Source organism: Callospermophilus lateralis, unplaced genomic scaffold (assembly GCF_048772815.1).
Source record: "Callospermophilus lateralis isolate mCalLat2 unplaced genomic scaffold, mCalLat2.hap1 Scaffold_161, whole genome shotgun sequence".
NCBI lineage: Eukaryota > Metazoa > Chordata > Mammalia > Rodentia > Sciuridae > Callospermophilus > Callospermophilus lateralis.
This window is the reverse complement of record NW_027512709.1, coordinates 2,062,914-2,086,933: the sequence shown is the minus strand read 5'-3', so window position 1 is coordinate 2,086,933 and position 24,020 is coordinate 2,062,914. Positions and strand designations below refer to the sequence as shown.

The following is a 24,020-nucleotide window of genomic DNA, read 5'->3' as shown; positions in this document are numbered from 1 at the left end:
TTTAAACATGAATAAATACATAAATAGACCAATGTTTGTACCTAAACAAATATCCTTGAAAAAACTGTTATGTTAACTTATTTAATCGATCTTATTGTTAATAATGGTACTTTAATAATGAGTTGATGGACAAGAACCCATTATTCTTTGGATGCTTTCATGATATCGTCACACATTACTGTAAGTCATGCACATAACACAAAGTTCTTCTTTCCAGAACTAGAGAGTGAATTCTGCTGATGTTACAACCATAAGGGTATAAGTGGTATGGAACTATTTCAAATGCTTCCTCTCTTGTTGAGTAGGGAAATGTAGATTGAAAAAAGTAATTTTGTATTATTTAGAAATGGAGAAATATAACGTTAAACAAATTAACTGAATAATCCATCTTATATACGATGATGATTGGGCACAGGAGAAATTGTTAACTCCTCGATGGCTTAAGAATTCTCATGGGTTAGTGATTTATTTTATCACTGTTATGAAACTACATATCTGAATGTACCAATGGTTTGTTATTCTAGTCAGAAATCCTCAAGGTTTGGCATATATCCTTGGAACATATTCTTGTTTCTTAATATTGGTTAATTTTATCCAGATTTCTTGAGAAAACCACAACATAGACTATCTTTGACTGCATGGTTAAAAAATCACTTCAAGGCTTTCTGCCAACATGAAGACATATTTGGAATTGCATAGCCATATGTGTTAACAAATCTTAAAATATTATTAATTTTCTGCCATGGGAGAAACAGTCTGTCAGCAGCAACCCAATTCCTGTCTCACTCTCCAAGTGACAATTCTTAGTTTAACAGCTTCCTAATTTTATCCAGGCTAGAAATTTCAAAGTCTGGACTTTCCAAAGCTAAATCAAAATGATTTATAGTGGGACCAAAAAATAAAATTGTTTGAGTTTCCTCTTGGGAATGATATCTCCATGATGAGGAAAATATAGATTCTCTAAATAAGAATCCACAGTGAAATTTACACTCAAATTCCCACACAACATTCCCACTTAAATCTTGCATCCAGTCATTTTAACCATCACATTATTTCTTGGGAATAACAGGAATATTTTTGAAATTGCTTTTGAGGAAGGAATACCTAGAGCATTACCATTTTAAAATCACTTTGTCTTCAATTTAGTCAAGAGCTTCTGCTTTTCTCTGAAATAACTATGTCATATATAACATCTGAATTTAAACAAAGAAGAAAAGAGCATATTAACTAATGCCTCTAGGAAGAATCCTTCTCTCTAGTAGTTTCTCGTAGACAAAGGCCAGGATTATTTTTGGGAAATTATATTTCTGATTTCACAACCTCTTTTCATAGAAGAGTGAATCACCCTATGGCCAGGAACTGTTCTTTCTCACTTTATTTTGCTGCCTAGAATTCAAAAGATTTCTTTGCATAAGATCAGAATCTAGACTGGATAGGCTTTGTATATATGTGTTATCTTATTTCAAAGAGGAAATTATTTCATTATTTTTTAGCTTCTTCCACATTCATAAATTCAAGATTCATTTTGATGCCTTACATTTTCAAACTTTTTCAAGTCTCCAGGAAAAATCAGAAACAGCTCCTATTATAGTGAAATATCCCAAATCTGTCTCAGTGACACTGCTAAATCCAGGATTGATGCCAAAATTAATAAAGTCCCTTAGAGATTATTAGAATAGGAATTACATTTTGGTTGGGTCTTAGATATTCCAAGCTACCCATGAATATATCAAATTAATTTCTGTTTTTAAGGACTTTAAAAGGGCGTCATTTATTCTAAAATTAAAAAGTAAGTTTAGTTTTCTTACATAAAAATATCAGACAAGAAAACCCCATTCTGGTCTGTAAGAATTCTCCTGTGTGTAGTTTTTCTGTACAATCTCTGGTGTAAATTTATCAGATACTTGCAAATGCAATAAATGTCTTGAATAAGCAGACATATGGGCAGTGCTCTCTTCCAGCTCCTCCAAAATCCATCACTTCCACAATTGGGCTAGCAGCCAAGCTTTTCTCTTTCCCCTTAGGATGCATGAGTGCAAATGTGGAATGTAAATTTTTCATAGACTTTCCTTAATGAAATATTGATTTTTAATCAATTAATTTTAATCAATTGTTAAATACACTTTTTGCTCTCACATTCACTAAGGAAAAAGATTTTAATATTTTTTAAGTTCAGAAAAGCATTTGCTCCTTCAAGTCAAACTTGAAGGGGAAGGGTGATCCAAACAAAGGGAACAGGTCATACAAATGTATGATTCAGATACAGGTGAGAGGATTAGTGTGGGTAGAACCTAGGACACATTTTCAAAGCAAAAGATGTGACTGGAGTAGCAACAAGGTTAAGATTGTGCTGAACTTTGTCATCAATATTACTTGACATATGATTAGCAATGAGTTGATTAGATTTGCTTATGTGAGATAGTGATTCTGGCTAAAAGTAGATAAATGAGTGAACCTGATTTGAAAAACTGCAATCATCAAAGAAAGAGTTGAATAACACAAGTCTACTGGGACATGAGAGAAGCTCAATGTTGAGAGTCTCTTAGGTGACACTCTAGGTTTAAATGACTGAGTTTGATAGCTGCAGGAAAGTGTGTAAACAGAAGATACTTCATTAATAAAGAAACAAAAGAAATAAAGAAAACCACAACTCAGAGAAGGTACTTCCAGTGAGCACCATGTTGGAAATGTTGGAGACAGAACCACATACAATTGGAATGACCAATAGGCCCTTATTGAGAAAGTGTCAGGGTTTAACATAGATGAGTGTTTTAGAAATAGTTTGGAGCAGGTGGAAGAATGAATCATCATAGAGGTAAGAAATGTAGTCATGGAGGTTGTTGACAAAATCCAGGAGAAGTGTACATATTCATACCCACATATATTGTGCACATGTATATGTGTGTTTATATGTGTGTGTGTATATAATCTGAAAATATGATGACAGATTTCCAAACTTCCCAGTTGCTAAAAAGTTAAAATTAAGCAAACTGCTATTTTGACTATAAAATTCTAAATAAATTCTGTGATAATTTCATGCAGGATTAGTGGGTTTGGCTATTTAGAATGATAGCTCAAGTGGAACCCTGATAGTCTTAAGAATTATAGAGTTTTATGAGACTGGGGTTGTGGCTCAGTGGTAGAGCGCTTGCCTCCCACATGTGAGATCCTCAGCACCACATAAAAGTAAATAAATAAAATAAAGGTATTATGTCCAACTACAACCAAAAAGTAAATATTAAAAAAAGAATTATAGAGTTTTATGTTTCCCTTCTGATATAAATTATAATAATTATAAGTTTAGATTTCTTTTAATTATAGAATTTTGCTATTACAAATAATTCAATCATAATTACCTGGAAGGTTGTGCTACAAATGTGGACTGCTAGCTTCTTTTCTTGCTAATTTTATTATTTCCAGTTTTATTACATGTTACAGTGAACAAAACTTTTGTAAACACTGTTCACTTTATTTAATTTTATTCTTTGAAATGTTTTCCTCCTAGTTTTTTCTATGTGTTCTCTTAACTGTTAAATGTAACCTTACTCACATGAGAAAGCACTTTGTCTATCATAATGCAATTATACGGAATAAATAATCCACGAGTCTAGAGAAATGTAGGTACCAAAATAAATTCCCCAAAGCTTGATTTAATAAAGGCATTCTGTTCACATCAACCAGATTCTATTTTAATGATTGCATTATTTGCAAGGTGTATTTATAACAATATTCTTTTGGGTTTTTAGAAAGAACATTTGTAAAAAGATGAAATGATTACTCATCATGCAAAGTATTCTCTTGTATATGTAAAACATGTATTTTTGTATCCTTTTATATTTTATGAGATTTTTGGAATGCATTAAAAAGAAATATATGTAGATCACTGACTATAGATTTATCTATGCATAGAGAATCAGGGGACTGTTTTAAAGAATGTCTAAATCATCATTTATTTCATCCATAAACATTGCTATGTTAACATTCTATATGTTGTTTGACCTGGTAGAACATGGCTAAGAATACATTTGTGCTCCAGCTTAATCATACTGCCTTATATTTTAGTATATTGAAAATAATTATTGCATTACAATGTGAAGCAATGAAGATAGCAAATTTTGGATTTTTAAAAGAACTGGAATATGTTAACTCAGATTTAAGCACTTGAGGTATTTTTAGCCAATAGTTGACTTTCTTTTAATAGTTATTCAATTGTCAAATTTTAATTTATGCTTTGTCCTTTGCATAGTTTTTACACATAATACTTTGTTTCTTTAGGGATTTCAAGGCAAGACTGCCCCCCCTGGGCCAGGAGGTGTTGTTGGACCACAGGTATGTTCCTTTATTTTGCTAATGAGATATATTTTTATGTTTATCTTTTCACCTTAATAAGTTGTGTAACATGGATCCATGTTATTATGATTCCAAATGTTTTATTTTTAAATTTCAGATCACATTTAAGTATCTGAAGATTACCAACATCAAATGATATTTAGCAAATAACTGCTTAATTGAGGCAGGTTCTCATTTGCCTGTATCAATAAAAGAGAAGAATATATAATGAAAGTGTATCAGAAATTCACAATGAGTTTAACACTAAAGCCTGACCATGGCACCATCTATATTTTATGAACCCCAAATTCTTTCTAAAGAGTTTGTCCATTTAGAATTTAAAATTACAAAATGACTTCAGGCCTTTGAGTATTAATTAGGCCTAGAAGAATATGATAAAGCTCAGAATTCAACAATATTTATAAATTTTAATATTTGTAACTTATTACATGTTTTTAAGGGGTTTTGTCATCATAACAACAGTTATTCATATCAGGAATAAGTGTTATTTTGTTTTCTTGAGCATATGTGAAATATTGGTTAAGACAAGAATCTCTCTGGGGGCTGGGGATGTGGCTCAAGCAGTAGCGCGCTTGCCTGGCATGCGTGTGGCCCGGGTTCGATCCTCAGCACCACATACAAAGAAAGATGTTGTGTCCGCCGATAACTAAAAAATAAATATTAAAATTCTCTCTCTCTCTCTCTCTCTCTCTCTCTCTCTCTCTCTCTCTCTCTCTCTCTCCTTTCTCACTCTCTCTTTAAAAAAAAAGAATCTCTCTCAAGACAGGTAGCAGACAACTAAAATATTAGAGAAATATCCTGAATTATGGTATCACAGAGCTGCATATAATAATTAGTGTGCATAAAAAATAAAATTGTTATCCTTTCCCAAAACATATGGACTGGACAGAACACTTTTAGTTTACTCAGCAGGAATTTTACCCCTGGTAATAGCAAGTTACAGTAAAGCAAGATCAGTTGGAGAAATGTTTTAATTATTTAATTTTTTTACTCTTTTTCCTATTAATAATTTGTTCTTAGTACTTTGTAACTCATGTATTCACACATACACTAACATGCACATCCATAAATATGCATCCCTCCCCAGAGAAACAAAAACTACACTCCTTTTCTAAGAATTTGTGTGGCAAAAGCAAAAATGAAGAATTATTGGATTTCTTAATAATTTTATTTCAGAGAATAATTTCAAACCTAAGGGAAAATTTTAACTCTTGATTCTTTTTCCAAGGAAATACAGCATGCATGTCATCATGCATTTTTTTGGTGTGTGTGTGTGTGTGTGTACTCAAGGGTTCTTTTTAAAGATCTTCAGTTTTAATTATATATATACAGTGAAATCTATTTTTTAGGAAATACTTTTATATATGAATAAGTATATAAGTAATACAAATATATTTCAGTGTATACCATACATAGCAAGAGTATACATATATTAAGTATATATTGCATATTATATACATTAATCAATAATTTGAAAGCTTCCTCTGAAAATACTTTTACTTTCTGTTTCAAAAAACTTCATAACCATTTTTTTTCAAAAAAAGAAAGAATAACTAGAGCATAATTCCTATTATACTCAATATCTCTGAGGAGAAACTGAATTAGTCTATCTAGAATGTAAACATGTTGGGTGTCTTAGCTGAATATTCAGGAACTGATACCTTTTGAAAATGTATCCCTGCCCAATGCAGACATCTACAATTCTGGGACCTGACTTGTTTTTTTTCCTCCTACTTTATGTTAAGGCGTAAAAGTAGCAGGTATTTTATTGAGTATAAATCTTCATTGATATATTTTTCCTATTATGAATGGAAATCCAACTATTTTAAAGACAATCTTAATTCCCACAGTGGCACATGCCTATAATCCCAGTGACTCAGGAAGCTGAGGCAGGAGGATCACAAGTTGAAAGCCAGCCTCAGTAACTTAGTAAGACCTGTCTCAAAATAAGAAAATAAAAAGGGTTTGCAATATGACTCCATGGTTAAATACCCCTGGGTTCAATGCCTGGTACCAAATAAATAAATCAATAAATAATTGAACTCCCTGTTTTAAATGTAACTATATTTTCATGTTAGAATAAAGGGAGTGAAGTAATGGAAGAAATAGTTCATCTTTTTTTGTATAAATCTCTGCCCATTTTTGTCTCACTGATATAGTTATTTAATTAGTAACAATTTCATATCATTTTCTTGTGAATCCTGGCATTTGGATAAAAAATTATCTCTGGGAGAAAAACTTTTGCCCAATAATAGTTGAAGACTTCCAGTTATTACATAAAGAAATATAAATCTAGAAACGTGTGCCAATATTTGGGGCACATGTGTTCTTTATACAAGACCAAAAGTTAAAAATATGTTGCATTTTTAGAAAAATAACAAGGAATGATATTCCAAAGCAACTTCAGTAACACATTTCACTGTATAACAACCTTAACATTTGGAATTTTCCTCTTTATATATCTTCAACTTAAATCCTTCATCTTGCTGTTTATTCTAAGTGAACATAGAGACCAGCTGATCACCATTCCTTGTTTATACTTGATAGCTTGTTACACTCTAGGACCACAAATGGTACCAGTCAGGGGACATATTAATGACCTGACATTTTTCATTTTGGCATTTGCTGCAATTTAAGGGACCTGGCTATTTGTTATACCTTTGGCCTCAAGGAACTTCTGGCCCAAACTCACTGCTTTCAGGGGACCCCTGCCACATTCCTTAGACTTTTTCAAATGAATATAAATTAGAAATAGAGAGGTCTCCAGTGCATGGAAATTCCGAAGAGAACTACTTGAGTTTTTGAGTTCCCAGGGTCTAGGCTTATTATCAAGTAGTGATTCAGTAGAGTACCTATCAATATATCACCAATGTCTCTTTATTGTTAAACTGATTTAACACCTTATATAAAAAGGGAAATGGCATGAAACTTTTTTTTTTTTGGTACTGGGGATTTAATCAAGGGCATTTGATCACTGAGCCACATTCCCAGCCCTATTTTGTATTTTTATTTGGAGACAGGATCTCACTGATTTGCTTGCCATTGCTAAGGCTGGCTTTGAACTCAAATCCTCCTGCTTCAGTCTCCCAAGCTGCTGGGAATACAGGTGTGTACCATCATACCTGGCTTCCAAAACAGTTTTTAACAATACTTGGACTGCCCTTACACTGAAGCAATTCTAGTATTAAACAAGGAAAATATCTTTTTAGACTTCGTGTATTTTTTTTCTTTTGTACCCTTGGATATCCTAACCACGATTGCAAGAAATCATTTCAGACTTTTGTCAGATATGTCACTGTCAGTGTTTGATAAGAAGTGCTTTTTAGAACAGCATGAAAATAAAGGAAAAGGATAAACTTTTGTAAAAGGGAGTAAGATATGTTTTGAGTATGCATTATATTGGTCAAAAATTAAAAGAGCAAACTAATGTGGTTTTGCTTATCTAATTCAGGGACCAACAGGTGAGACTGGTCCCATAGTTGAACGTGGGCACCCTGGCCCTCCTGGTCCTCCTGGTGAGCAAGGTCTTCCTGGTGCTGCAGGAAAAGAAGGTGCAAAGGTATGACATCCTTAAGGACTTTTCTTAGCTCCAAGCATTCATTTGCTTTTAACTGTACTGCTTACCACTTCTCCAGAGAGTCTCTCTATTTTGTTAGTATTTAAATTAATGTCAGAAAAACATGTCAGGAATATATTTAGTATAAGGTTATTATACTTGAAGATATTACTGAATAATGGCACAATTAGCTCATTGACCATAAAACTATTGATTTATACATATAAATCCTTAAATTGAGGTATTGTTATTTCATTTTAATGTACAGGACATTCCACACAAAATTTTCATTATTAAGTAATTTTAAGCTTTCCTGAGAGCAGGTTGGAGGTAACTACAATTTTGTTCATACAAACGTGTGTAGAAATTACTCTTTATTGATGGATTTATATTATCTTCTTTAGGGTGATCCAGGACCTCAAGGGATCTCAGGGAAAGATGGACCAGCAGGATTACGTGGATTCCCAGGTGAACAAGGTCTTCCTGGAGCTCAGGTATGATCAACATATAAATATGTGTGTGAATGGAAGTGCTTATTACAAGCATTTTTTTTTCAGAGCTTAAATAGAATCCTGAGTATTTAAGACAACATATGTAAACATAAGCATTTGATTATCGTTGTATATATGTATATATGTTTGTATCAAAAAATACTTTCTGACTTTCTCATTTTATCAATCGTACATCTCCTTACATTTATATTTAGTTCACATTGATTCATTTTCTTTGATTTTACACTTCTCCCAGGGTGCACCTGGACTGAAAGGAGGAGAAGGTCCCCAGGGCCCACCTGGTCCAGTTGTAAGTATGATGATAATCCATAGCTACACTATCTATGATTGCAAATTACAACTATTCTTTCATTACTCTCCTGCTGTGATCTCACAGGGTGTAGGAGAGAAAATAAACACATGCCAATCAAATCAGTCAATGCCTGGTTTCTACTAATTGCATGCGCTAATGAGTACAGAAACAGAAGGGTTTAGATGATTGGAAAATATTTGCTTCTGCTTCTACTTCTCTCCAGAGATATAAAGAGCTATTTTGCTTCTTACTATTAGCAAAGAAATAAATCATAATTATGAAGAATAGAAACTCATGGTCATGGAAACCATAGAGAAGCTATAATTTGAATTCTTTTTACTCCATCGCTTTTCCTCTCATTTTAAAATTAATCATAAAATAAGACTGAATTGCTTATATATTATATTCAGTCATCATTTGCTACAAAACAGGCTTAATTTGAGATTCTAAGTACTTCATAAGACTCATATTTTGTTGGTGATATAAATAAACCCCATAAACATGAAAAATACATGCCATTTTACATATGATACATATCGATTTAGTCAATTTAACATTATGAAATAATTGGCAAATGAGTAAACATCAGACTTTTAATCTCTTTTTTCTGATGATCATATGTCTAAATAAACTCCTTTGAGAACCATTGAATACAGTCTTCATGTTTTTCCTCGAATTCAATTTTATTCCTGTCTGTACTCTGAAAAGCCACTGTAACAGACCAAAGGCAATATTTGGTGGCCTTTTCTCAATCTCCATCTTTTTTCATCAGCCTGATTAGTGGAAAGTTGCTTTAAATCCCTTCTTAACTACCATCCGCAGCATGTTGAAGTCATATTAGTTCCACTTCCAAATGTTTCTTTACCCCTTTTCTTCATTTCCATCACCATACTCTGTTCAGATTCCTTTCTTTTCCTCCTTGTCTCGCAATGTATTTCTTCTTGACTCCATTTTCCTTCACTCATCAGTCAGTTTTTAAGATCAGTTCTAAATTTTAGTTTAATGCACCTCCTTACCCATGCCATTCCTTTGCTTATACCTTTCTCATGACTCTACACTGTGCCTTGAGAAATCAAACTCCTCATGGCTACTGGGTCATCTTTCCAATTTGATTCTAATCACCATAGCCTATTTTTCCCCCTAATTCTTCCCCTTTAAGTCTACCCAGTCTAAGGTACTGAACATCTTCTTGTTCCCCAAACCACCTTGATCTTTTCTACTTTGAGAGAGTATAATTTATACTCTCATGTTCTTCTAGGAAACTGCATTTTTTTCTTTCTCCTTGGAAAAATTGCAATTATTCATAGATGTAGAAATTTCTATGTATCATTTATTAGTGAAACTCCCCCTGCCTCAGAGTTCTGACTTCTGTTTTATAAATTATATTGGAATATCATCAGTTGCCTCTTTTATTACTCTGTGAATTCCCTGTATTACTTTGGTTATGTTCACAGTACAGCACCTGGCACACAGAAATCATTCCATACCTTTCAATTTAATTATCATAAAGCCTGATATAGGAGTAAAGTCTGTATTCCATAACTAATACTGAGAACACAGCAAGCATAACATTTTTTTAGGGTGATTGACATTATTCTTAGACCTGAAGATCTATAAATCATTCAAATTGGTGAAGATTTTTTAAGGAAAAATAATATATTTCAATGAATATATTTGACTTTCCATGAAATTTACAAAATCCTATGTATAAGATTGTTTTACATCTCTCACAATTTAGTGGTGGTAATGTTAGCAAGAAAAATAGTTGAATAAGACAAAAGTTTTTATTTGGACATAAAATCTTCAATAACTCTAGTAGAATGCAATCCATTTAATCAGACTTTCAGGTTATAAGATCATCTTATTTTAGGCATAATTTTTTTTTAAATCAATGATCATTGTTCTAGTGAAGTCTGAATTATAACTATAAGAATTGTTTTAAAATATTTTTTAGGACCCATGCAAATAAGTGTTTTCAGGTTTTCAGAGCAACTGAAACCAATATATATGCATGGTGCATAATAAACCCTCTGGACATATAGTTTACAGAATATTTATTAGAAATTGTCCAGTTAAATATAGAACAACATATAATATAAAAGTTAATGTGCTGTTTATTTAGTTGCCTTCAACAAATACTTACATAACGATTACTAAATACTTTTTTCTATACAATTAAAAACCACAAAAGATGTCACTTGACTCAAAATATGATAAATGGTTTTGAAGAAAAAATGTCCCACTAAAGATTAAACAGCACTATCAATTGATTGGTGATTAAAAGCCTAATGACATACAAACAATAGATATTAATTCTATGGGGGGAGGGAGAGAAGAGAAATCAGTGGAAAGGCCCTTCAACTTGGCTTTACAAACAAAGCACAGGAGATTACAAAAACATAAGAGAGAACACATGAGGAAAGGGATAGAGTGTTTGAGGTCATATCTAGTTTTACTAAAGTAGGGTAAGCTTTGGGGGGAAGAAGAAGTAAAATTTTTTTCAATTCTTGCTGGGAACTAAGTACTTAGCTAAATATTTTGTATCATGTAAAGCTAAAGCAGAAATAGAATATGGTATATGATTGTTGAAGCTCTAATATGGTAAGTGGGAGTTAATTTGAAGACTTGACATCTTTGGAGCAAGTGGATTAAATAAATAAATAATGAATAAATAAAATTTTAGGAAAACAAGCTTTTCCCTTAGTGTAAAATATACAATGAAGATGGGAAAGGCTAGATGGTTTTAAACATTCAGGGGCTAATTTATAATACTATAGTGAGCCCTTGACCAGGCAAGTGGGGAGTCATAGCACTGTGCAGATGTCAACACAGGAAGGCAGAGTAACAGCACTTTTTTTTTTTAATTTTGGACATGGGCAGTGAGGAAAGACAAAAACTGAATGATAATGTCAGGCTTGTGTTTTTGAGGGAATGACAGTTTAATGTTGCCTTCCAAACCCAGAACCATTTTGCTTCATCTGTATCAACAACAAAGGGAAAATTCATACATAAAAATTTAAAACCTCATGGAAGTCACAAAAAATGTTTAAAGATTTTTATCCTTTATTAGTAGAAATGTTTCTCAAATACTCACTTTGACTTAATCTTGAATAACTACTTATTCTGACAGTAAATTTTCATCCGATTTTTCAAGCATAAACCAATTAAAGCTATTCCCCAATTGTTGGAGGAGGATGCACTGAAAAGAGAGGCAACCTTCACGGGAATGGGTTTCCAAAACTGTGGCTATGATCACAGTAAAAAATGGAAGAGGGACTCAAGTTGAGGATTCCAGCCTGTAACAAGTGCCAAACAAGCCTCCATTGGCTTCAGTTATAGCAGTCATTCAGTCATGTGCATGTGGAAGTAGACTTTGAAAAAAAATTTATTCCAACTGACAGAGATTAAAGCAAAGCAAAGCAGAGCAACAACAACAACAATAACAACAAAAAATTGGTCTTCTAGATGCAAACTCTAACCTATCTAGAAAATTTGTTTATGTTAATTATCATTTTATAAGATTTGATAATGTGTGGTTTTATTTAAAATGAAGGAATCAGGAATGATGATTTTTCTTGGCAAGAAAAGTAACAAGTTCTGTATTGTGATGTTAATCAAAAAGATAACAGTGGAATAGTAGAGGGAAATGTCTGATCTGTTGGGGACAGATCTAAAATTATAAGTCTTAATAGGAAAACAGCATAGGAATATTCTATAGAAATCCTTTGTTTTATAATGGGTAGGTCTGATTTTATATCAATCTCACATTAACTTTACTTTGGGATATTGGCCAAGTAATTGTAAGTACAGAAGAAATGCACAGAAACAGAGAATGTTGGAGATTTAGCAGTTACTCACATTAGGGGAAAGAAAATTAAAAATTGAAGAATTGTCTAAGGAAAAGAATGTGAGTAAAGAAGAAATGGGAAATAAAAAGGAAATAGAAAAAGAAAACAAAATATTATTGAGAGTGCATTCTTCCAACCCTTGTTTTGGGTACTATATATTCATTATATTCTTGAAAATTGACATGGTCATATTATTGCATTTCATTATTAAGGCAAATGATCTTAGACTTAGAGAAGATAATTAGATTGTATAAGTTTAAAGTCCTTTATCTGCAGATGAAATTCATGATAGCTCATTACATAAATTCCTTTCTAGATATGTAGATCTCTCACTCTGTAACATCTCTTAACTAAATTTCCCCCTCTCTTTTCCTTCCTCCCTCCTTTTTGATTACATTTTTCCAAGTTGTCCTGACATTTCTGTACCCTTTTTATTTATTTTTATTTTTATTTTTTTGGTACCAGGGATTGAACTCAGAGATACTTGGCCACTGAGCCACATCCCCAGCCCTATTTTTTATTTTATTTAGAGACAGGATCTCACTGAGTTGCTTAGTGCCTTGCAGTTGATGAGGTTGGCTTTGAAATTGTGATCCTCCTGTCTTAGCCTCCCAAGCCACTGGGATTACAGGCGTGTGCCATCACACCCGACTTCCATACCCTTGTGAACAATTTTGTCTAAAATAAGAGTCAGAAGAGCTAATATTCCAGATAACTCGGCTTTAATACTCTTAGTTTCCCTGTAACCCATTGACTGTTTGAATGATCAAAGACTAAACTGCTTAAACTATCATAGCAAAGGTTGAGTCCCTAATGATTATAGATGTTTTTCATGTGTCACAACCATGCACCCTAAACTCTGTATCCTATCTATGTTTTCTAATCCATAGAAAGCGAATACAATATTTGTAATCATCCATCTATCTCTGTGTCCATCTGTTTATTCACCTATGAATATATTTTGCACCTGTTCTCTTTATTCATAATTCATTCAGAAATAAACAGAGACCAGAGAATTTGCATCACACTGTTATCACATTCTCTCACACTGGGCTTACTAAGCTCTGCCTGGTCTACATGGAATGCCATCGTCTTGTGTTCAGAAAGAAGGTGAAGCATAAAGACATGCCTAAAGACATGTCTAAAGAATATGCTTGAGAATATGGGAGATTGCTTTAAACAGGATCCTATCTGTAAATATCCTCAGAAGAAATCTATTGATAATCATAACTTTAAAAGTATTCATTTTAAGTCTGCTTTTATAGAATTATTTTATTTTTGTGTGGTTTCTTGTATAACTATTTTTCTTTCAGTTGTTATGAATTGTGAAATGCAGAATTTCCTTCTTCCTTTGGCTTGCAAAAATCATGGAGTCAAAATTAAATCTCAATAGGGAAGATGATGCCTTATTATCATTTTTCTAATCTTTTGAAATACTTATTATAAAAAGTACAAATTGTGTACATATTTTAATATTATTTATTATGTTTTATTTTTATTATTTTTTAACTTCTGGATAAGATCCATTAAATTGACTTTATAACTCATCAATGGATCATGGCCTACAGAGGGAAAATCGCTTGTCTGTAGGCATGTTTAGATTGTTAATATTTTTAGCTTCATATAAAGCCAATAAAATGTTATTTGCTTACCTGTCTTTCATGCTTACCTGTTTTTTACTTATATTCTCTTATATATTATGCATTCTCTGTAAACTACTATAATTTTTTTCTTTTGGAATGACAATATATCTGAATATACCATCTATTAAGATGAAGTTATACAGACTTTTCCTACAAAGAACTTATGTTTTACTGAGGATGACAGATAAGAAAAAAAAAATAATAAGTATTAAGTGATAAACTAAAAGGCCAGTGAGACAAAATTGAAAATAATGCTTTTTGTCTAAAAGAATTATGTTGGAATTGGAGCTATAAATAATAAAAAACAAACAGTTTTATCTATGAAAAATAATTCTTGTGTGTGCTGAATTTAGTCTTGAAGTTCTCATTGCTGTTTTGGTCCTGTTAGGAAAGAACAGGTATTTTAAGACTATGATTTTCTAAAAGATTTTGCTACTAGGAGTAAATGTATATTGAGAAACAGTTCATAGTTCTTGCACTTAAAAAAAATTACCAACAGAGTTCTGTTACTTTGTTCTTTTTAAGTCAAGCAAAATCAAGTGCTCACTATATGCATGATGTTGTATCCAAGAACTGGCCATAGATGCCAGTCAAAGCCTAGGCAGGACTACTGATCACAGGAGTTTAAGCACGTAGTAGGTGACTTGTTACACACAAGAAACAAAAAGCACCAAGGAGTGAAGAATGAGAGAGGCAGGCAGTGCAGCACTTTCCTGCATATTGAAGATAAACTGGGTAAATGTTTTGTATATATATATAAACATGCCATATGTGCAGATATGACATGTACAAATTCTCAGCTTTAACTTACCCCCTCTATTTTCCTAAAGGAAAATCAGGAGAACGTTTTCCCTAAGTAATGTTTTCTCTGTATCTTATGATATGAAATCATCTCTTTACAACAGTTTTTTTTTTTAAAAATATGACTAAAACAAATATGATAGGGTGGTTGGTAAAGCCTTTTATCTTTATATTTCTTTCCTTCTCCTGGGAGTGTTAGGATTCAATATGGGGAGAATATATTAAACAGTCAAATAGCTGCTAAAGGGTAAGTGTTCAGTATTTCTCAACTGAAATACTGTGATAGCCATTTCCTATAACTTCTCTTTCATGGTTTCCCCCCGAAGATTCTAAATCTGTTATACTCTTCATATGCTATTATTTCATCTTGGTGTCTTCTCTTCTTTAAGAGCTTACATTTATTTCCTTTCATAATTACTATTTCTTTTCATTTTTCCCCCCTGCATCCTGTTCCTGGGAATCTTCTTTGCACTGACAAGGGAATAGACAAGGTTTCAGAAGGATGGCACCTGCTGGCTTATTGGGTCATATATGGTACTTTTTATGATAAAGCATACCCTCTTGTGGCCATAACATTGTGGCCCAGGATGATCTCAGTAAGCCATTCTCACATTCAGCTAGGGATGAGAGACAGGTAGAGACAGGGTTGGAGACCAATGACCAAAGGTTGCATAACTGCATGACTTTGACCATTCAGAATTTATGCTTTAATTTCTAATAATGTTTGATATCTCATCTAAATTTTTGGCCTGTGTGATCTAAAATATATCATTTGAAGAGTAGAATTATATCATACTAGTCTTGCCTTGAAGGTCAATTTGGCCTTTAAATTGACCTACTTGAATAGCTCTGTATTACAAGAACCTCTTATAGAAGCATCTTATGTTTATGCTTCTATTCTCCCCATAGTAGATACATGCTAAGTGAATGCTAATGAGATCATTTGTCTGTTTATCAGTTTCATTTACTTTACAGATGCTCCTCAGAATATGAAATACACATATAAAATAACTGATAAAATATCTATGCTATAAGCATTTGAAAAACAGCCCCTGTTTTCACTGCCCCAAGAATGTAGAATGATGTTATTGTTGCTTGTTTTGTTGTCATTGTGAGGAAGAAAAGACTGAAAATTTAGAGAGGAGGTTGCAGAAGGAGCTAAAACTAACAATCTACTTAAAAAAGGAACTAAATATAGATATTTAAATTCCTCTTTTTTGAAAGCATGATCAATTTTTATTTGAAAATGAGAAAAAAAATCCTAAGTTTTCCATAGTGGTTTTTATTGAGTACTCAAATATAATGATACTGTCATTATAATATGTGTAATTCAATACATATTAAATTATTGCCTTTACAAAAGGTTTTTGAAAATATATTTCAGGTTTACAACATGATGTTATGGGATACATTTAAATAGTGAAATTATTACTATAATAAATCGAGTAACTTTCTATCACAGTTACTTTTTTATGACAAGAGCAGCTGAAATCTACTTATTCATCCTCAATGCATAGTACAGTGCCCTTTTATTAACTTGAGTCCTCATGCTGGGCAGTAGATCTCTTCACTTGTATATCTTACATATTTCCTATTAGCTCCTGTATGAAAATGCCAAATCATAAAAATAGTGCAGATATTTAGACCTTAGCAAGGTCATGTAAATAGAACTTTTAAATTGTCATGTGTCCATTGGTATTTATATCACAAATTAGGAAACTGATATTTCTCTAGACTTTAACCTTTCTTGAAAATTCTTTCCAGTTCAATACTTTTAATATATAAAATAATCATTATCGCTCTAGGGGCAAACACAAAAACAGTTTAATGCTGTGTGGAGAAAGTTCTTCCTCCCCCACCTTACTTTAACAATACCATATTATTTCTTGGATCTTAGTTATCTCTTCTATAAAATTTTACATATACAATTATTTGAGATTATATAATTATTTAAAAATATATAGATGCTTATGTATAGTTTTCCAACATCTGTTGCATTCATACTTTAAGACAAGAATTGTTCAAAGAATTTCAGGTGTTATCAACATATTAAATATCACACAAGCCTCATGATAGGATGTGTCCCTAATTTATTGGTTAGCAAATGACTTTTAGAGAATTTGCTCAAGATCAGAAAGTATGTGCTCTGACTCTGGAACAGAAAAGATTGCACATTCAATTGATACACTTACTTAGGGCCTGCTGTATTCCAAGTGCTCTACTCCAAGTGCTGGAATCATTGACAGAAATACACAGAAATTTCTACCTTTGTGGTTCTGATCATTGTGACTTTAACCTGTATTTAAATCTAAATATACATCTTAGACATAATTTTTCATTTATTGCACAGTTGTAAAGCTTCTTATAACTGTACAGCAATGCAAAAATTTTATCATTATACATGTCTACTCTTTATGAAACATAATTCATTTACAGTGCAGGTTTCTCAAGGGCTGGTGGTACCTATTGTAATATATTTTGTATCTCCAGTAAGTGTCACTAGAGAGTGGATCCTCAGTATGTTTTTTATTGAATATGTAAACTGGACCCTCTTTTAATATTGGATTTAAACTTCAATTTATAAAAAGAGACAGAACTTCTCCAGTAGTTCAATTGAGATTAAAGGATTCATAAGTCTTATTCTTTTAAAGTTGGCTTGTGAATATTTAAGATTTGCAAATTTTCTATGTATCACTTGCTTAATCAGTAGGTACCATCAGAGATTTTCACTTTTCATTTATTTATGTATAAAATAAAATCACTGCAGAGCATGCTGTTATTACAAATATCTAGGCTTATAGAATATTTGAAATAACTAGTAGGAAAGGAAATTGAAATTGTACTTTGGGGCACAAATATACATTTTAAAAGTCTCTTCTTGTTTTCATCATTTGTTTCAAAGTTTATGAGCTGTGACAAGATCATGAACAATATTTTAACTACAAAGAGGTAATATATTTTTGTTATTAATTTTAATGCAGGTTTCACAGAAAGATGGTAATCTGAAATTTAATCTTATGAATGCTTCAAGGGAGAAATTAAAATAGTTATGCTTTGTAATAAAAGCATAAAATATCTACAAACTATACAAACTTGCATAGATTCAAATCGGCATTTCAACTATACTTGAGACACATTAATACAATTATTTGTATTAATTATAATAGCTTGATTAACCTTAAATATTAAAGATACCTCATTGTTAATTTAATATGCATTCTTTTTAAAGAAAGAGCCATAAATTATTTCCTTGTGACATATCAATCATAATGCATCAAGTTAAGGCAGCATGTATTTCTTTTAATTCCAGTACCACATCTTTTTAGGGAAAACACACAATCAACTCTGTTATTCTGCAAGTTTTTAAATTTCTGTTGATTAGCAAGAGAGCTTTTTAAAAAAATCTAGCAGGTGAGCTTTTATAAAAATATAAATGCATATCACTGATTTAATTATGTTCCATATTTATTGCTATTGTTTCTATTATTTAATGTACATAGTACATATTTTACTTTTTGGTAATATCAAAGAAGAGAGTGGGGATATTTTTTAAAAGGAAATTTAGTGTCGAGTGCTATGCTGATTTATTTAGAAAATAATTGTAGCAAAACTGAAATACTATATGTAAGGAATATTTAAAAGTATTTTTCTCTTCTAATTCTTAGGGAAATACTGTTTTTTGGTTAAAAGGTTTTTTACTTGTGACTAAAGAATGGCTGGAATTTTTTTGATAGTAAAGGAAAATACCAAGACTTCTCACATCAGGAGATAGTGTAACCAAATATTCAGAGATAAATTGGACATACTGTGTAAGTAACAGTGAGATGTGTAATACTAGAAAAAAATACTTTTCACCTGGAATTCTAAAACATAAAGTAAAAACACTCTTAAGTATTTGTGTATGAATGTTTTTATGGAAAGATCAGGATGAATATACTCTGAAGAAGGTGTATTTACTCAAGTAATTTTAAACTCAGCATCAATAAGAGAAAGATTTAATTTTTCAGATCAGGGCAGCAATGTGATAAAAGAGCCTCATGGTGTCTTAGGTAAAAGGTTTGTTGAGTAGTTAGCCAAGCTGAAAATAGTTCCTTGGTGGTCTTGAAAATGGAGAAGAACTATTTGGGTAAAGGAAAGCACTTTTATCCATTGAAAGTGTTTATAACCAATTTGAACTTTAAGGAAGAAGTGGCCTTAAATGGCTCTATTTCTTCTACTTATCAAAAATCAAAATTTAACACAATACGTACGGGTTATATGGGTACAAAGAGAATCAGGGAAAAAAATGTTCCCCATTTATAAAGTCCTTAGTAGGTTATTTTGAATTATACATGACAATAGGATTCATGTTGACATAATTATAAAAGCATGAGATATTATTCACTCTAATTCAGTCCCTAATACTTCCTCTTTCACTTTCCTCCTTCCTCCCCTGTTCCCTTCCCTCTACTGGTCTTTCTGCTACTTACTTAGTGTCTTGTGGATGTACATGGTGATGAGATTCACTGTGGTATGTTAAAATACCTTACATATGAAAAGTACTTTGCACAGTTATTGTTACATTTTAGGCTTGAAAATCAGAAAATAGCAAATTTTCTTTACATAATCATCTTCTTTCTAGTAATCCTCTTTATCTTTCCATTCTCACAGTTGTCCACCCCCATAGCCTGTGGTGATACCATAAAACAACAGAAATGAGAGAAAATAATATTTATTGGATTACTTGGGTAGACTTTCAACATTGGGGTTTAGACAGGATTAAAAACCTAATGATTTTATGCCTTGATTTATCAGAACTGCATCTCTTTTTGTATAATCAATTACAAATAAAATATCTCATCACTTATATAGGATGCATATTTTCTCTTTGAAAAAACAATGGGTGGTAATCCTTTCCTGAGGTTTACAAGTGGAATATTAAAATAAAAGATGTCATACCTTGTAGGTACATTGATCAGTTTTTCTGATAGTGAGAATTTATCTTAAGGGGTTGTCAATTGTAACCTGAATGAAACAGAATAACCCTTGTTGCATTATATATTGTATTTTGTTGATGTATTTCTATTACCAACAAAGGAGTATATTACCAACAAAGGAGTATTTTTATTACTGAAACCTTTCTCTCATTTTATTAATTCAGGGAATATCTGTGCATCTCACTGCTCCTCCCAATTCCTCCCTTTTTTCTCTCTCTGTTTGGTTTCCCCTCTAATAATTAGCAGCATATCTTTGAGCTATTTTTCATTTAGAGGTGCACTTCTTGACACTGAAACACTCCAAAGACTCTGCCATCATTATTTCTCTTCTGCACTGGCCTCTGCAGTCACTCATCAGAACTGTGCCACTTGACTTAACAGATAAGTCACTTCTACAAAAAATTATTTTATTATTATGAAATTAAAATAATATAGATTGATAGCACTTCAGAAGTTTATTACTTGAAAAATGCTAACTTATGTTTTACCTTGTAACTGTGTATGCATTTTTAGTATTTGGGATACTTGATTGGTAAATATGTACTATTTACACAATTTTTTCATTATTATGCAATATGAAGACTATTTTCTAGATTGGTCTTTGTACATGTACTTAGAGCTCAGAAATGTCATTATTTATTTAAGTCCACATCTAATTTCATAATTTCTTTAACCATAGTTTGGCAAAGTTTCTCCAATTATTTCTGCATCCCCGTGTTTAAGTTACTCCATAGTAATGATAGTGGTTCAATTAGTCATAAATCAACAGAAATGAGAGAAAATAATATTTCATGGATTACTCTATCTCCTATAAATCTGTATCCCTTTCATTTATTTTATTTAATTGTTATATTCAGACAACTGGCTAGATAAAAGTACTGTATGTAGCTTGTGAATTTATTTAGAAAAATAAAGTCAGGAAATTAAGAAGTAAATTTACTTGTAATCTTTTTGTAATCAATGAGGACTTGGTGAAATTGAGTGGGTGCTGAATTTAGGGACATTCCCCAATAATGGTCCTTGGAAATTATTGATGTCCTCATCAGAGAGCAGCAGTGTGTGTGTGTGGGGGGGGTCCTATGGAGAGAGCACTGAACAGAGTCCAATGTCGGAGTTCCCTCAACAACTATGTAATCATGAGGAACTCTTGGAGCCTCAGGTTCTTCATCTTTAAAGCTCAGATGCTGCCATTGCAGGATCAATTCCCTCAGATTTTGGAGAGAATAAAATGACAAAGTGAAACAAAATAATTTGTAAATTTTAAAGCATATGGAAATATGAATCATTGGTTACTATTTTCGTTATTGCCATCTGTAATTAATTACTTATATAATAAAATATAAATTAGAATAAATTCAGTAATTCAAATTTATATAATAGAATGATTTCCACAGTAGGGGAAGTATAGCACTAACAAATAAGTGTTAAATAATGTTTTTTCAGGTTTTATAAATAATTGATTATGAATTTTAAAATGAAATTATATAAAGATACTAATTATTAGGTAAAGGTACTATATTATCTCATGGAACGAATGAGCCCATTTCCCCATTTTATTCAATTATAAAATAATATGATAAATTATAACAATCACCCATCTAAGAATCTCATCCAAAGGTAAAATACTATTTATATTAAATAAAAATAAAAATAGAAAGTATATAATACTTAAGCTTTACATAACTTAGTAAATATTTTTAAATTTCTTTTATCCTTCACTACTTAATTTTTTCATAAATTGTTGAAACAGAATATGAAAACTATAAGGTTATTTTTAAAAAATTTTACATATTAGATATTTTTCAAAGCAAATTAGTTTTAAAAAATGTGGTATCTTTCTTAGTCAGTTTCACAAACCTAATCAGATGTGAATTAATAAGACCCAATGTTTTCTAGAGAATTCTATAATAAGTTTAAGGCCTTCTTCTCCAGGAAAAAATTGTAAACTTTGGTATAGTGATTATCAAACTTTTCTATGTAAAAGTTGTACTTGAAAATATTTTATGACATTTTTTGAAGGCAATTTTTAGAATTAGAAATTCTAATTTAGCAAGTTTGGAGTGAAATTCTAAAATCACTTCAAGAAATAATAGTGTAAGGAGTGGATTCTGCCAATTTTTTATAATATACACAAAGAAAGCTTATGAGAGATTAGATTGGATAGATATTTTATAGAGCATTGTACACAATTGCAAACACAAATTTAAAAAGCTAACATCCATAAAACAGTAAATACATATATAATTTTGAAGTGGTTGTTTATCTCATTAGTCTTTCCTAAAGTCAACAACTGAATATTGGAACAAGAAATTAGTCTCCTGAATAGTGGATTCAGCTGTTCATATTTGAGATCTTAAATTTTTCTAAAAGTTCTTTTTATATTTTTTACTGGACTGTAAAATGCCATTGTTACCTAAGTGACTTAAGGCAGTAATAGTTTTATTTCCATTAATAACAAAATAATTATTTTCCTCTGTTCTAGGGCTCACCAGAAGAACGTGGATCAGCCGGTACTGCTGGCCCAATTGGTTTGCCAGGGTGTCTGGGACCCCATGGGCCCCCTGGTCCAGCTGGAGAAAAGGGTGCTCCTGTAAGTAATGTTGAGGAAAAAATACATTAAAATACTACCTTGCACAAGTTATTACTTTTTATTCAAGAATATTAGCTCTTCCTACCTGACTGTACTCTTCCTGTATATGTGCCTGGCATATCAAGACACCTCCTTTTATATTTATAATAGAGGAAATTTCAAATTCAATTAAATGAGGTGACATTTTCCCACACTTTATGAAACCCTAATATCTGTGAGTGAGTTGGATATTATTAAGTAAAAATCTTCTCATTTCGCTCCTTTTTAAAAACAAAATTGGGAGTTTTGATTAAAACTAAACCTTGCTGCTTTTTATTAGAAAAGTGTGAACTTTTCACACCTGTTATGATACAACTTCAGTTTCAGTCATTTCTATAATCCATAAATGAATCCCATAGAAAGTGGCTGTATATTTGTAATTTGAGTTTTGATCTCAACTGAGTGAGATACGAGAACTCTGACCAATTATTCAGGGTATATTTATGGTTTTAAATTTTGATATTTTAGTGATGAAGGACTTGTGATTTAATTTATGTTTTTTTTTAATTTCTACTTTACTTTTTTCCAGCTTTTGATTTAATCATATTTTTTTTGAAAGAGCATTCTCATTTTCAAGATTAAAATACAGCCTATTTCAGTAAATGTAGATGAAGGTGCTGGCTAAGATCTCTCAAAATATAAGTTTAATGCATTTGTATGCCTGTAAGTCTCAACATCCACAATTCAATTATAGTTAATCCTCAGCTCTAGCAAATATATTGCATTTATTGTCCACATATTTTCTCTCATTACTCTGTGATATCATTCAGAGTTTCTGACTAGGTGCTGCTGTAAGATAATATCACAGACTGGGGAGTTCATAATGAACAGAATTTGGATAGCTTCATGGTTCTACAGGCTGGGAAGCGCAAGATCAAGGGGCCACATTTCACAAGAGCATCCATCCTACATCATCACACAACAAAGAGAGTTTGACAGAGAGTAAAGGGGGACTGAACTCCCTTTTATAGTAAACCTAACCCTGTGATAATGAATCCTCCCCTGTGACAACATTGACTCCTTCACTCCACCCTTATGACACAATTATCTCTTGTTGGGCCCTACCTTTCAACATGGTGGCACTAGGATCAGCTTTCCATCACATGCTTTATTGGCAAACATTTGAATCATAGCAGTTTCAAAATAAAGCAGTTTTTTTCCCTTTCTCTTTTGCTTTGCTTTCCTCTTATTTCCTTTTCATTCTTTATTTTCTTTCATCCATTCATTTATTCATTCATTCGTTTCTTCCTTCCTTTTTTATTTTGATCCCTGTAATCCAGAATAATAAAAAACAGAAACATTTAATAACACCTGTGTTTAGAATTATGGGGTGGCAGAAAAAGCTTTTCTAATATATGCTGAGAAATTTTCTTTAAGCCTTACATTTTAGAATTGTCTCTGCATGGAGGAGAT

At 31.9% G+C, this 24,020-nt stretch overlaps 1 protein-coding gene across 1 annotated transcript in view; it reads left to right on the top strand.

The window, feature by feature from the left end:
- LOC143640281 (uncharacterized) overlaps nucleotides 1-24,020 on the top strand; it is an 82,181-nt gene that overhangs the window by 5,436 nt on the left and 52,725 nt on the right. The window contains 5 exon segments of the mRNA XM_077108131.1: nucleotides 4,276-4,329; nucleotides 7,802-7,909; nucleotides 8,311-8,400; nucleotides 8,654-8,707; nucleotides 22,461-22,568. Of these exon segments, the coding sequence (XP_076964246.1) occupies nucleotides 4,276-4,329; nucleotides 7,802-7,909; nucleotides 8,311-8,400; nucleotides 8,654-8,707; nucleotides 22,461-22,568 (414 nt within the window).